A 15,966-nucleotide genomic window follows, 5' to 3' on the forward strand; every position below is an offset into this window, starting at 1 on the left:
TATAAGCTATGAAACAAAATAGGTTTTTCACCTTCAATAGGTAAAGAAGGGGGTGAAATACGTCTAAAGTCACTATGACTAAAGAGATATTCTGAGAAATCAATGTATATGTTTTTATAAAAAGTTTTCTACAATAAGCATATGTAACTATTATAATTAGGGAACAGGACAAACAAGGACAGGCAGTGATTTTAGGTGAAGGTGGGGCATCATTGCCTCTGGGAGGTGGAGCAGTATTGACCCCCCCAGTGGCACTGGGTCCCCGTGGAAACCTGGGCTCTCCTGTGACAGCCAGGCCCCCACAGGGTGGTTTCCAGCCACTTCCAGGGAGGCCAGAACAGGAGGCACACAGGCCCAGGCTGCTGGGAAATTGCTGGGTCTGATCAATCAGAGAACAGTCTCCTCAGCCCCTGACATTTATCAAACCTCCTTCACCCTCATCTGTCAGTGTGCGGTGGGGCTGGCTCGCTGGGCACAGTCTAATCAAGTCGAATGCCCCGTGGGTCCGCAGAGACAAAGAGGAGGGGTACTCCGAGGGCGTTAGGAAGAAGGGGAGACAGGGAAAGAGGGAGAGGATCAGCGGGCAGGAGGGGGAAGAGCGAATGTTCAGAGGATGCCCATTTGTTTTGCTATCGTGGCAATTAATGCTGGGAAGTGACATTTTAAGGGGCTCTGGTGACAGCTTTGGTGACATTCCTGTTTGTGATTCCATGACAAATCTCTGTCTATATCTTATTTTAGAGAATGTAGAGACAGCTCGGAGCACGGCTGTCTGGGGATGCTGGGCTCCCGTCTGTTGGAGGCACGGCGTCTCCTGCTTTGACTGGTGTAAGAAATGCAAGCATTTCGGCGCCAGGGCCAAGGTCCAGGAGGGGAGGGGCTCAAAGCCAAAAACTGCTGCAGGTCTGGTTCTGGGTAGCCTGTATCACTAGAGACATGAACACTAGATACACTTCACTGGAGCAAAAGCGACCATTCTGCTATCCTACAGGTGGCATTTGCTTCACCCATTAGTTAAGGTTGAAAGAAAGAAAAAAAAAAAAGAAAATCTCATTTCTCGATTCTGAATACTTTCCAGACTATCTAGTTCTATGGAATTTATTGTCTTCACACATATTTTGTTGGGGGTTTCTAAGAAGCCCTAAGAACAAAATGGAATGGGCAGATTAGGTTCAATTTTCACAATTGAACAATCAGAAGGGATTACTTAAGTCGTGTCTAATCTGCCACCCCAATAAAATGGCTAGTTAGCCTGTTTGGGGGCTTCCAAAGACTAGGAGTTTATGATATTTAAGATTTAAGTGGGGGGCCTCCCTGGTGGTGCAAGGGTTTAAGCAACGTACTATGAAGCAATCTGCTGCCTCTGCAGCACGAGTTCAATCCCCAGCCAGTCAGGGAGCAACCCACATGGCACAGCAGACCTCTCCTGACTCACCAGCTGCTCCCCTCAGCAGTGTATTTCAGTCAGTCTGCCTGTTCTGTTCCCCACTCTGCCTCTGGTGAATCCTCTCAGCCCCCGCATCTCTGGCTTGTACCCCAGATCTTGTATGCATAAATGAATAAATCCTTAAAAAAAATTGAGGGGGAAAGCAATGCGGAAGTAACATGCTGTTTGAAGAATGTTATTCAGGAAGCTTCGGGGACAAAAAAGCAGAAAAACTAAGAAAGTGAACTTGAACTCTGTAGCTAAGGGTTTAGTATTTGCTCTGCATTGAGGGGTGAGTGATTTAATTTCTCTGACCCCGAGTAAGCCTCCTTGTCTCTCAGAAGGGGTCAATAACACAGTGTTTTCCATATAATGTTTATGAAGCCATTCTATAAGTATTAAAGGACTGTATAAAATAAACAGCCACTGTTGTTTTATACCCCTGTAAACAGGGAGCTAGCAGGAGAAAGCCATTTCCTATTTTGCTTTGTATCTTCTGCACTACACATAGTACCTCACACATAGTAGGTGCTCAGTATTTATGTTTCAAAGTAGCAAATGAATGTGAGACTCAGTAGCTGGACAGTGAGGGAGTGGTGGACACAAAGAGAAGATGAAGGCACCAAAAATGTCAGCCTACCTCTTTCTACAGATGGCTGCTGAACGTGCGGAGGAACATAGAGCTTGTCCAGCAGCCTTCGAGACATTTTACAAGGCAGATTTAAAAAGTGCTTGAAGGAGAAGAGGGGAGTGGCAATTTGGTATAGGCCTTGAGATTAAAACCCACCCATCAACTACAAAATCAATTCAGTGATTTATACCAGCATTAAAAAAAGATGACATGAAAAGGATAGAAAATATCAGAGCACACCACCTGTAACAAGGGGAAGTATTCTTTTGAAGATGCATTTTACACACACACACACACATACACACACACATGCACACACACGTGCGTGGCCACAGTGTAAATTACATTTCTCTTTATGGTCGGTCTTCAACATCTTTGAAAAACACAGCTCTGCAAGACTAGCTTGTTAGCATCTAAGTCCATGTCTTAGCTCCTCTTTTCAGATAAATGGATAGGATTAAGGCACACTGTGTGATCTTTAGAACATTTTTGGTTGAACAATCCGACAAAGCTGGGTTCAAATTCTGATTTTACTAGTTTTAGCAGTATGACTTTGAGATGATCTCTGAATTTTGATAGAGATAATTTCTTCCCTATGAGAGGGATGAGAAAATTCAACATTCATTGACTTAAATATACTAAACAAGATTTGTTTAGTTCAGCAAAAAGGATAAGGAGTCTACCCCCAGATGTTACCAGGCAGAGGAAAGGCACTAAGTTATCCATCTCTCCATTTAATTATCTATTCCTCCAGCTACTGAGCCAATGCAAATTTTAACAATTATTATGTTCCAGGCACTCAACCAGGCACAGAATAAACTAGAGAGATCTGGTATATGATCTCATGGAATTTGTAAGATAATTAAAATATTTAAGAAATAAATCCAGGGGCCTCCCTGGTGGCGCAAGTGGTTAAGATGCAAACTATGAAGCTATCTACAGCCACTGCAGCACAAGCTCGATCCTCGGCCAAGGAGGTGACCCACATGGCGCAGCAGACCTCTCCTGACTCGCCCGCTGCTCCCCTCAGCAGTGTACTTCAGTTAATCTGCCTGTTCTGTTCCCTACTCTGTCTCTGGTGAATCCTCTCACCACCACCCCCACCTCTGGCCTATACCCCAGTTCTTGTATGCATAAATAAATAAAATTAAAAAAAAAAAGAAAGAAATCCAGATACCTAAAAGTACTGTTACAAAAGACATAAGAAGAACTCACATAGAGGAAATACCTTTGTCTGAAGAGGTGGGATTTAGGCTGAGACCAGAATAAAGAGAAGGAGTCAGTCATGACCAAATGGGGAAGGAAAGGAGGGTTTTTTCAAACAATAATCATGGCATATGCAAAGGGTCTGTGGTAGAAGGTGCCACTGAGGCTGGAACATAAAGACAAGCCATGAGACAGCTGGAAAAATCTTAAGAACTGCACTGACAACAGTGATCCTAACAGAGCAGACACTGTGTGGAGAACAAAGGGGGTAGGAGTGCAAGCAGGGAGGTATGAAAGGTGAGGTATAGGGGGTGCAAGGAAGAGCAATGGCTTGCAGAGGGGCTGGATAGGCAGAGGTGAAGGGGAGGGGACTGGAAACTGGAGCGTGTGCACATGAGAACTATGAACACCAAGGTCAGGCATTGAATGTTGCGTTAACTACAAAAGAGCTCTGGGTTTCTAGAAAGCCCTGCACAGGATGATATTTACATGGTATTCACAGGGGGCACAGGAAGGGTGAGCTAATAAACCACCTTTCAGTTCTCTGTCACCCTAATGTGTTCTATTGACACTAAATATGAATTTCCTGCACTCTTGGGGAGCTCTCAAAATACTCCAAAAAAAAAAAAAATGGAATCTCCCTGTCGTCAGTCCCTGTGTCTTCCCAGGCTCGGGGGTGGCCCAAGCTCTGGGTATGCACACTGTAGCTACCCCTGAGACTGGGAGAGCTGGGGGTCTTCCCAAGGATCATGAGATTGGGTGTTAGCCTGCTCACATCACAGCGAACCCCCTCACCCAACAACTCTCACGCGCTAGATTTTTACCCTAGCTCTGCCAATTTCCAGGTCTATGATCTTGGAGCTTCTTAGCCCTCCAGCTTCTATAGAATGAGGGCAATGTTAGCACATCACTGCCAGATTGATTGTGAGGTGTAAGGGGCATAATTCATGCAAAGTTCCCAGAACAGTGGTGATACCTAAGCTGAGGTCTGCTTTCATCATCATCATCAGTAGCAGCAGCAACATTTTTTTTTCTTAGCCAACCCTCCATCCACCTTCGCCTTAGTCATAAAGGGCCCACTGGTCTTGTGCAGGTCAGAAGCTGGCTCTTTGAGTAGCTCAGTACATCCCCTTCTCCTATCCCCCAACCTGGGGCTCACTCAGAGACTCACTGGTCTGGGATCATGAGTAGTCAGGGTTACACACTGGTGACATAACAGAGACCGCGGCCCCTCTCCATCTATTTTGGGTGCCGCAGTTCCTCTGAGATCATTTCTCTTCTCACTCCACCCTAGGTCGAAGCTGAAGCAGGAAAGCAAAGACAAGCCTTTATTTGGTATCATTTCACCAAACAGTCCTTACTCAGGGTACCTAGGAGGACTACCTGTGACAAAGGAAAGAATTTGGACTGAGGTGAATTAGAGAAAACAATCAAAAAAGAATATTGCACATATAACTTGATGGCTACCATGTGGGTAAAGACCCAGAGTGTATAAGAAAGCAGGTGAATGTCAGCAGTGGGCCGGGGTCGTGGGCTATCTATGCAGAGCTGTGTGGAAGCCTTTAGGCAGCCTCTCCCCGGAGAGTAGAAAATACATTTCAAAAATGAATAAATACAGCAGCACTTACCCAAATGACAAATGAGTAATTTGTAATTACACATGGGTAATGTGCATCCTTTGAGGCAGTGATTTCGCTTTTAGGCATCTGTCTTATAGAAATAGCCTCAAACTGAGCACGTGTGTGTGTGTGTGTGTGCGCACAAAGATGTTTACTGGCTCACTGTAAGTGTACAACACTGAGATAATGGTCGACAACTGGGGGCAGTAAAATAAATGGTGTGTTTGGTATGTTCATATTATGGGACCTGCACAGCTTCCCCAACCAATAAGATCACAGTGACTGGCTGACAGGGGAAGATGCTTTTCACACATTGCACAATAAACAGATTTTTGCAGAATGATATGTCATGGCTCAATTAGTATATATTTGGGTGCATATATATATGTGTGTGTGTGTGTGTGTGTGTGTATGTAAATAAATTATAAATTATATATATAAATATATATAAATATGTATATATAAATATATATAGATATAGATATAGATATAGATATAGATATAGATATAGATATAGATATAGATATAGATATAGATATAGTTATCTCCATACTGGGTTTCCATCTCTGCAGCACTGGTCATACTACCAATGGCCTCTGCTAACCCTTTCATCTTCAGGGTACCCAGATTTGGGGACAGTGAGAGAGCCTGAGGCCTGAAACTGAGCATTTGACTGTCACACAAAGCTGGGATTGATCTTGATTGACCAAATGCATGATCAATTGTTCCCATCATTCAGTCAGCATGTATGTTCAGAGTGCCTCCTAGGAAGCCTCAGCTCCTGGCTGGAGGCCAGTGAACTCATGACAGAGAACTCTGCCATTGTTCTGCAAGTCCAGTCTGGGGGATGGAAAGAGAAATGACCGTTCAGTGTGAGCAGTGATCAGCCCCAACAGTCCAGCTTGCGCCAGAGCTGGAGGAGAGAGCACCACTGCTCCTGGCTAGGCTGGGGACGAGGCTGGTAGAGAAAACAAATCCCAGCTAAAAAAACTTCTTCAGCATCTTCTACAGCAGATAATTTACCATGGGACTCCCCTGCCCCCAACCCGGCAAAGCTGTGACATAGGCAGTCTGACTCTGAATAAGCCACTTGCCATGTAAGCACAGAAAAACTCAGTGAATTGTGTCACAAAAGCCACAATGACGCCTCCAGAAAAATGGGCCCTGTCTTAGTCAAGCAGTGTTCTATCTTAGACAAAAAAATCATGATGCTCTGGCATGGTGGTGTTGTTCCCAAACAGGCCTCTAAATGGTCACCAGTGGCCATTCTGTAGGTGTAAGGCACCATGCTAGACCGCTCAGGACAGGGAGGGATGACAGATGCAGACTGTCCTGGTTGTAAGATGGGAAGTCACATGGAACAGTCACACTTGAGTAGGTGAACAACTGCACAATGGTTAACAACCAGTTCAAAGACACAAGGAGTCATGTGGACAAGGAAGTCCACCAGAGGTACCAGGGTAGTGGGCAGCCCATGTGGTGGGAGCTTCAAAACAGGAGAGGATTGATGAGCCAAGTGTGGAGTCAGAAGTCCAGGGAAAATGGAAGGTCTGAGGCCTTCAAATAAGCCCTAGAGACCCAACACCTACCATGCACCAGACCCTGGGCTACATATTTTGCACACATTTTATTTTTTATAAGTAATCCTTCAAAAATGCTATACTATGGCTCAGAAGGTTGAATTCCCATTTTTCTAAGGTCACCCAGTAAGCCAGGGAGGCAGGATTCGAACCCAAGTCCAGATGACTCCTGTGTCCTCACCTGCCCCCAATGTCCCCGTTTGCCCACTGAGCATTTTGGGAGGATGGGTCTGAGAAGGAGTATCTTGGGGGCAGAAGAGCAGAATGTGGCCTCAGGACTTCAGGACTCCTCGCAGCTCACAGATGAACTGGGTCAGTTGTGCCAGCACTGGCTCTCCAGGCCACACCATGAACCCATCCTTACCACCAGTGTCACAAAGACAACGTGGAGATGAAGCAGAATGGTACCTTTGCTGCATTTATTTAAAGGAAATCATCAAATTCCATTTGCAAATAAGCTGGAGACATAGACAGCTAATAAGACACATGTAAACACATCCTGTGCTTGTGTCCGAGTAATTGACTATCCTCCAACAGAATTAAGGGAATGGATCTTAAACAGCATATATGAAAAAGAGTGAGATTTCAGTCACCCAGAATTTTACCACAAGCCCACAATAGCTGCAAAAACCACTGTGACCCCAAGCTACATCAACAGAAGCATAAGTGGCGACAAGAGGCGGGTGAAAGTTCTGTTTTCCTCAGCACCCCTACCTTGTCAGCTCTAGTGTTCAACTTCAGGACACCCAAAATAGGAATATCCATCAAAGACCAGTGACCAGGATGATGAAATCAGAAAAAAATATGTTATGAGACAAGGTAATGAAACTGGGACTTTTTTTATTCATTGATATTCAGAAGCTACAGAGTGCCTTTTATTCTGTTATCAAATTTCCCAAGAAAGCTGCCATGGAGAAGGAAGATCAGATTCAGATTCATGGTTGTGTGTGTACAGACATGGAGGGCCAGGGGACCAGTGTTCAACTCAAGAAAAGGAAAAACTGTTAGACAGTAGGGCTGGAAATGAGAGGCGCACTCTCCTCAGTAGTAAGAAGGCCAGCAAGGAAGGTAACCAAGGGCCAATGGAGTGATGCTGGACTACATACCTTCTGGTGTTGCTTTTTTCTTCACCTATCATATCCAAGAGCCAAAGATGATAAACGGATAACCCAGTAGGGAGGCTGCCCATAAATCCACAATGACAGCCCAGAAGACAGAAAGAACTGTATCCCCAACCGCCCACCTCCTGAGCTCTTCCCAGCTCCACCCCCTTCCCCCTCAGAAGGTGCCAAGCCAGGAGAAGGACTCACCTTTCTTCTCAAAGTCCCCTTTCTCTTCCCCGGACCTGCCCAGGCTGTCCAGGGTGTGCGTGACCTGGCTGCCAAAATCATCCTCGCGGGAGACGTGATTGGCCCGCCTGGGTGGGTCCTCCTCCTCTTCATAGTCGTAGTCATCTAGGATGGGGGTTTCCCGGATGGGCACCCCGATGACAGAATTGTGCGCCTGCAGCCGGGAGGAGCGGAAGCTCTCTCGGGCCTGGGGGCCCAGCAGCACGGAGGGGATGTAGTGGATCTCGTGGGTGGCTTCTGTGCTGGCGCTCTTCTGCGGGATGCGGCGCCGCTTCTGCCAGCGACGCTGGGCATACAGTGCCACGGTGAACACCAGCAGCAGCAGCAGGAGTGCGATCAGCCCGCCCTGGAAGAGGGGAGAGGGACAAGTAAGTGGGACACAATTCCAAAGTCAGAGGAGATTTTGCCATCTGCCACAGTCAGGCTGGATTCCTGGGTCTCAGCTCACAGAGCCCCAGGAGCAACAAGTCACACCTTTACGTCTGAGAGACACTATTTCAAATCTAGATTTCCCACCAACAGACTGTGTGCCTTTGGGCAAACAATTTGCCATCACTGAGACTTTTTGTTTTTTTTTTAAGACTTACATATTTACACATACAAGAGCTGGGGTGTAGGCCAGAGATGTAGGAGGGTGAGAGGATTCAGAGACAGAGTGGGGAACAGAACAGGTGGACTGACTGAAATACACTGCTGAGGGGAGCAGCGAGTGAGACAGGAGAGGTCTGCTGTGCCATGTGGGTCAGCTCCCTGGCTGGGGATCAATTTGTGCGGAATTGGCTGCAGATTGCTTCACAGTATTGAGACTTAACCCCTTACATCACCAGGGAGGCCTCTCTGAGCCTTATTTTTGGCATAAAGAATGACAGAATTGCTGTCCTCTTTTGTAAGTTGCCATGAGGAGTGAATGAGATGGATAATGGTCATGCAGAGCAATCCCAACCACAGAGCATGTGAAGTCAGAGCTGCAGCTACGCACAACTGAATGTCTGAAGCTAATCCTAACTACCTTTACCAACTGAGTGACCTCAGGACATTTGCTCATACTTTCAGCCTGCTTCCTCATCTCTGGAATGAGTTCACAGAGGACTGAAGAGATAGCAGCCTTTCTTTCATCCTGCTGCAAAGGTGACACAGCATTATTAAGTCAAACATAATTCTGCATTGTTTGTATTTTCTTCATTCTCAGAAATGCTAGTCTTTTAATGTTTAGTTCCCAAGAAAAAAAAGCAGATGCAAAAATATTTGTTGGGGGCCTCCCTTGTGGTGCAAGGGGTTAAGTCTCAGCACTATGCAGCTATCTGCAGCCACTTCAGCACAAGTTCGAACTCCAGCCGGCCAGGGAGTAACCCACATGGCACAGCAGACTTCTCCTGTCTCACCCGCTGCTCCCTCAGCACTGCATTTCAGTCAATCCACCTGTTCTGCTCCCCACTATCTCTGGTGAATCCTCTCACCACCCCTGCCCCGCACCTCTGGCCTGTACCCCAGTTCTTGTATACATAAATAAATAAATCTTTAAAAAATGTATTGGAGACGCTGGAAGGGATCATGCTCAGTGAAATAAGCCAAAAAGAAAAAGAAAAATACCGGATGGTCTCACTCATAGCAGGGATCTAGAAAACTTAAATAAGGGACCAGGAAAATGAATAACTATAAGAAAGTGAAAATCAAAATCAACAAAAACTATGAACCAGAGACACTTTTTGGGGGGTGGGGGGCGGGAGGGGAGGGATTGGGGTCAGAATGGGGGGATTGCAATTGTATGGGGAATATAAAAATAAAATTTATTAATTAAAAAAAAATCAATAAATGAAACATTCTTGAAAAAAAATAAAGTTATAAATGTTTCATATGTCAAAAAAAATAAAAAAAAAATAAAAAATGTATTGGATACAAGAATGAATGAAAAAAAAAAAGTACCTTTGTAGGGCTCCCTTAATCAGAAGTTTAAGGCAAAGTGAAGTTGATTTTTCGTCAATATATCCAACTGGTAAATATTTGATTGCGTCTGCATACCATATATTAAATTGAAATAGGCTAAGTGTTTATGAACATATCTTACATGATTCATGAGATTCATGAAATACCCTATTCTGGGAGCTCTTGAAGGGCCGGGGTATTTGCAAATATGTCTGCATTCCCCACAGCACCTGCCCAGGGCTGGAGGCGGAACACCTGCCTTCTCCTCACCTCCCTTATTCACTGTGTGCCCGAGACCTTCCAGTGAACAGGCAGAGGCCCCTCAGCCAACTCGCTTTTCTTCATGATAAATTGTGCTTTCTGTTTGAGAGCTTCAAACCCACTTTGTTGAGTCCTTGCTGCATAATCCCTAGAGCAGGATCACCTGCTTTTTGTCTGGGGGAGGAGACAAAATCATCAAGAAACTCAAAACTCAGATAGTGAATAGCAGCACAAGATCTGAGCCACCTCATTATTGTGTTTATTCCATTCCTTTTGGTTTTTAGCTCCAAAGCCTAATTCTTTTCACCACACCTGTGTCATCTCTTGTTCTGCCTTGGCTGATCTCCCTGAAGGTAAGGTCACATCGGATAACTACCTGCCAACCAACACCATCCCACAAACAGGACAGACGGTGACTGAAGACATCAGTTTGGGGATAGGGGGTGGAGGACAGTGACTGCTGTTTGGGAGCTTTCCTGCTGGCTGCGTTGACACTGGAGGGAGGCCACACTCCTTCTGGGAGGTGCTCAACTCACCAAGCTGGATCCATCACCTCTACTGGGGGCGGGGAGTAGGCGGGCAAATGGGCTAGGAGGTGGCCAGCCATGCAGGTAGGACTGATAGTCCTGCCTTGACTTTGACAGTGAATTACTGCAGCATCCCTAGGAAGGTTTTCTGGACTGTCAGAACTTAGGAACAAATAGACAAGCCAAATAAAGCTATAGGTATGTATATGTGCGTATGTGAGCATGTGTGTGCGAGCAGCCTGTCAAATATATGTCAAAGTGGTGTGTGTATGGTTTATCTCCCCTGGAGCCCTAGTAAAACAGAAACAGATCCTCTTTCCTGCTGCTGAACATAAGAACACGCAACAGTGATTGCTCCGTGTCGGGAAATCATGTGTGACGTGCTATCGCTTGTCAGGTTTAAGCATCAGAGATTAGAAAGGAAAGAGAGAGGGAGTAAGGAAGGCTAAGAAGGAAAGAGGTAACAGGAGAGGCAGGTGGACAGTGAAAGGAGGAAGAACACTAGTACTTGGAAAAAACAGTAGCCAGTCCTCTCCTTACTACCCACTTAATACTTAATCCTCAAGGTCCCTCTGTGTACTAAGGACTATAGTGTCCATTCTATAAATGAAATGAAGAAAAAGGTGGTTCAGAGAGGTTAAGTAACCTGAGTGAAGTCACACAGATTTTGATCTTAGGTCCAATGGGTCCCAAAAGGCCAGGAGGAGGCAGAGCTGTGATTCGAACACAGCTTTTTACTCCAAGGTCTTTGGTTTTTTTAACAGTAGTGCCTCTCACAGACCTAAGGGAGGATAGAAGGGATAAAGTGGGGAAGACGGTGAGGGTGCATGAAGAGGGGGGCATCCTGGGAATGGAAAAGGAAAACAATTTTTCAAAGCCAGGCTTTGCGGGGCATGGTGTGAGGCTGCCTCTTCAGGGAAGCTTTGCATTTGGGTCCATTAACCCTGGAGGAAATCCCCTTGTCCAACTCAGCCCTGTATCTTTCCTGCTTTGGGTGTTTCAATCCCTGCGAGGGTCAAGTCCAGCCTGGTCCAGAGCTCTCCATCCCAAGCCCTTCTGCCCACCCAATTATGGGTACCTGTTTTGCGACCATCCCAGGCCCGGTAGGTTCACCATGGATTCTAGCAATTTGAAGAATTTTGGATCACTTGGCATCATTTTCACAGGCTTGAATGGTGTGCAGGGGAGACAAGCAAATCGAGCCCCCTTCCCCAGGGTGAACGCTCCCTCCTAGGCACAGGTGTGCTCACTTGCACATGCACAAACACCCATTGTGTGTCCATAATCAGGCACACGTGCCCACACCCATATGCATCTACATTAACAAGATCAAAGACACAGGTCTTAGCCACAGAGGCCAATGACAAAAAAGCCTGATCACCTTCATTTACCCTACAGTACCTGTGGTCAGATCCCAGGGCCGACATTGGCCAGGCCAAGCCAAACCGTCCACCTGCAGCCCTGCCCCTCCCTATCCCCAGCACATCCCAGCGACCCTCCCAGTTACCCCTGACATCCTGGATCTTCTCCTACACCCACAGGCCAACAGGGGAGCTCCTGGAATTCAGGAAACCCCGCCTTTGGCTTTCAGCAGTATTCAGCATGGCCTGGAGGGCTGTTCTCAGAGAGACAGTGTTTCAGTGCACTTTCTGGTACTGGAGCAGCGGAGTGCAGTGGAGAGCAGGGAGGGTGTCAGAGAATGGCTGAGAGATTAAAGGGTATAGGGACTCACGGGGGGCCACGTTGCCGCATCCCTACTGGCTTGTTTCCCCTAACCTGTGGGGGGGGGGTGATGCCAAGGGCTCCAAGGTTCTCTTTACAGCTGCCTGAACCAACAATGAACCTACCTGGCCTGGGATATTTACAAAACACTGAGTCAGTAACTGTCAGTAACTTACTGAGCCCCACAAGATGCATGTGGAGGATTTAGTGCACTGGGGGTGTATGGTAACTGACAGCTGTGGCTATTGCTTATAGCATTCAGCAAGTGCCTATTTGATGTTGTTGAAAGAATGAATGAACGAGTCAATGACTTGACCTTCTGCAGCTGAGTGCCTACTATACCAAATCTGTCTTGCGCTCCCAGACTCTTCCTCATCTGTCCCAAACACTTCACCTCCACTCTGTCATTATCTTTATGACCCTGCCTAGTAGGAAACACTGCCCTGGGTTAAGCCAAGAAACTGAGGCACAGAGACAGGGGTGCATTCACTCAAAGTTGTACAGCTGAGGTTCAAACTAGCCTCACTGTTCTGGGGATGGAGTGTGGGGGGGGTGGTGGTGGGACAATGTCAAAGCTTCACTAGCCCCTCTCCAGCCTCAGTCCCTCTTCAAATCACCAAGAACTTTCAGGAACAGATTCCCCAGCTGTAGGGGCAGGAATGGCCACTGAGCAGGTTTTCTGATCCAGCAGACCGGGTAAAGGAGGAGTCAGAAGTCCTCAGTGGTTTTGCAGGTTTTTATTGGGATTACCAGGTACACAGCAGGCAGGGGTGCTAGGGGGCCAGGAGGCTGGCAGGCCTCCCAGCCCCCAGCAGGTCTTCACTCTGGGCTCTCCAGCCTTCTCTGCTTCTCTTGCTTCTTTCTCTGCTTTAGTTCTTTCTTGGCTTCTTCTTGGCTTCTCTTTCAGCTTCTGCTGGCGTCCCCGTGACGCCACCCTTAAAAAGCACAGTCTTAGCCCAGGTGAATCCCATCTACCTAGGCCCACACCCTATTCCAGGTGCCCGCCATCAGGCATGCATTCAGGACCACAAGGATCCATGTATCCTGATGGCGGGAGGGCAGAAAAGCCTGACATTTTTCCTTACCCTACAGTCCACCCCCTCAGGGTTTTCTGCCATATAGTCTTCATATATACAATTTTCTTAGCAAACATAAACAATGCAGCCATGGCCCACAAAAGCAAATACATCACACTATAACAACAGAATACAACAGAACACAAGTAAGTCCAGGCAGGGCCCCATCCTAGTGCAAAAGAAAATTATTGGTACCAGCAGATGAGCCACCAAATCTGCTGCCGAAGGCACTGCTCATATGAGGGAGGGGAATCACTCACGGCATCTACTGTAACACACCAGGAGCCGTCAGGCTTCCTGGCCTTCTCTGGCTGTAGTCTCGGCTACAAGCCACACACAGCATCCACCCCCAGGATGCACTCACTCTGGGATTGGCGATTCTATTCTGTTGGGGGTAATCGCCAACCCTCAGGGTTTCTGTCTGCAGTCACTCCAACAGGCCTTCATAGCCACCAATGCGACTCGCAGACCCCTGCACTCAGGCCAACCCACTGCACAAGCACATGGGTCGGGGATCCAAACTCTACATTCCTCTTGGGCTCCACCCCAAGCCATGTTCCCCACCCGTCCCCCAAGGACAGGTTCCTCAGCTCCTCACCCTCACTCGACAACGAGCAGGGCATCACCCACAGGTGATTTTACGAGACTCACAGGTCTTCAGCATACTCAGGCTGCTTAACAGCCACTCAGGGCTTCCCAAACTTAGCATCAGTACCAGCTTTTGCCTTCTCAATTGGCTTTTCGCCTCTACCTAGCTGCTGGACATACACAGGCTGCTTTTGGCCATCAAGGTCCACTGGCCACCCCCAGATTCTCAAAAAAAAAAAAAAAAAAAAAAAAAACATAACCTGCTAAGGTCCTCCGCCTTCTGGCGGGATTGTCAGTCCAAGTTCATCAGTCCAAGTCCATCAGTCGAAGTCCGTTGGCCTCCCCCTGCCATCAGCACCAGCGAGCTCCGAATCGTGGTCCTCTCCTCCCCGATGATTCTGCTGCCTCAGGGGTCATTGACTGGTCCTTTCAGGTGTCGTTTGCTGGTCTTCTAGGGGAACTCCTCCACTCGAGGTCTTATCCTGCAGCTCCTGGACCTTGTCCATCTCCTGTGCTGCCATGATACCTCCATCATCATCACAGGGAAACAGTCTGTTACCCCTTAGTCTCTCCAGGTCTTTGGAGGGCTCCATACCCGTCTGAAAGGATCATCATGCTGACTTTCGCCAATTGTAGGGGCAGGAATGGCCACTGAGCAGGTTTTCTGATCCAGCAGACTGGGTAAAGGAGGAGTCAGAAGTCCTCAGTGGTTTTGCAGGTTTATATTGGGATTACCAGGTACATAGCAGGCAGGGGTGCTGGGGGGCCGGGAGGCTGGCAGGCCTCCCAGCCCCCAGCAGGTCTTCACTCTGGGCTCTCTGGCCTTCTCTCGGCTTCTTCTTCCCTTGCTTCTTTCTCTGATTTCGTTCGTTCTTGGCTTCTTCTTGGCTTCTCTTTCAGCTTCTGCTGGCGTCCCCGTGACGCCGCCCTTTAAAAGCACAGTCTTAGCCCAGGTGAATCCCATCTACCTAGGCCCACACCCTATTCCAGGTGCCCACCATCAGGCATGCATTCAGGATCACAAGGATCCATGATCTATCCTGATGGCGGGAGGGCAGAAAAGCCTGACGTTTTTCCTTACCCTACACCAGCCTAGGAAACTTCCAGGAAGTATTGCAGAGAGACAGCAGTCACCTCATCATCGTATTTGATGAGCATAATGATCAACTGTGTATTTGATAAGATCCCAGGCTGGTGGCCTGGTCCTCCTGTCTGGCAGAGTCCCCTGCCCTTACTTCCAACCCATCCTGACACCAACTGCCATCAGCATCAGCTGAACCGCTGACCACATGGCTTTTGTTGCAGATGAGCATTTCATCATGAAAACTGACCCAGTAGAGGAAGCCAGTGTCAAGGGCTTATTGATCCAAATGCCCTGTAGGGTAAGTGAAAAAGCATCAGGCTTTTCTGCCCTCCCACCATTAGAATTGATGATGGATCCTTTTGATCCTGAATGCATGCACTGGCAGGCACCTGGAATAGGATGTGGGTATATGTAGATGGGATACACCTGGGCTGAGACTGGGCTTATAAGGGTGGTATCACGGGGACACCAGCAGAATGAACGGAATAGCAGAAAGCAGAAGCAGAGAGAATCAGAGAACGCTGGAGAGCCTCCCGTCACCCCTGCCTGCCATGTACCCACTAAAATCCCAATAAAATTCTGCAAAAGCCACTGAGGGCTCCAGGACTCATCCTTCACCCATCTGCTCGAATCATAGAAAACCTGCACTATCCCTTCCTGCCTATACATGCCCCCACACTGGGTTCTAAAGGGCTCAGGGTGCCTTGCCTGAGACATGGTGGTAGCCCCAGTAATGTTCCAGACCCCCAGATGTCCATCCCTGCCTTGCTAGGCTCTGGAAAGGTGGAGGAGAGGGGGAGTCTTTGGGACAGGCTCAGTCTGCAGGAAAAGGCTTTGAAATCACTTCTATTCACTGTGACCTCAAATTTCTTACATTCCCCGCCCCAGATCCTCAGTTTACACATCTGTAAGCTGGACTTGGCAGTAGTTATAATATCACAGCACCTGTCAGGGTCAAAGGTAGGTCAGGAAGA

The 15,966-nt window shown here is 47.5% G+C and overlaps 1 protein-coding gene across 3 annotated transcripts in view; it reads right to left on the reverse strand.

Annotated features, from left to right (window-relative positions):
• Positions 1-15,966, reverse strand: part of ASTN2 (astrotactin 2) — an 834,050-nt gene that overhangs the window by 635,792 nt on the left and 182,292 nt on the right. For all 3 annotated transcript variants that reach the window (XM_054689531.1, XM_054689530.1, XM_037494593.2), the window contains exon 3: positions 7,773-8,157. In XM_054689531.1, the coding sequence (XP_054545506.1) occupies positions 7,773-8,157 (385 nt within the window). The remainder of the gene's footprint in view (positions 1-7,772; positions 8,158-15,966) is intronic.

The sequence above is a fragment of the Talpa occidentalis genome, unplaced genomic scaffold, assembly GCF_014898055.3.
Source record: "Talpa occidentalis isolate TD23 unplaced genomic scaffold, MPIMG_talOcc4v2.1 talOcc4.7, whole genome shotgun sequence".
Taxonomy (NCBI): Eukaryota; Metazoa; Chordata; class Mammalia; order Eulipotyphla; family Talpidae; genus Talpa; species Talpa occidentalis.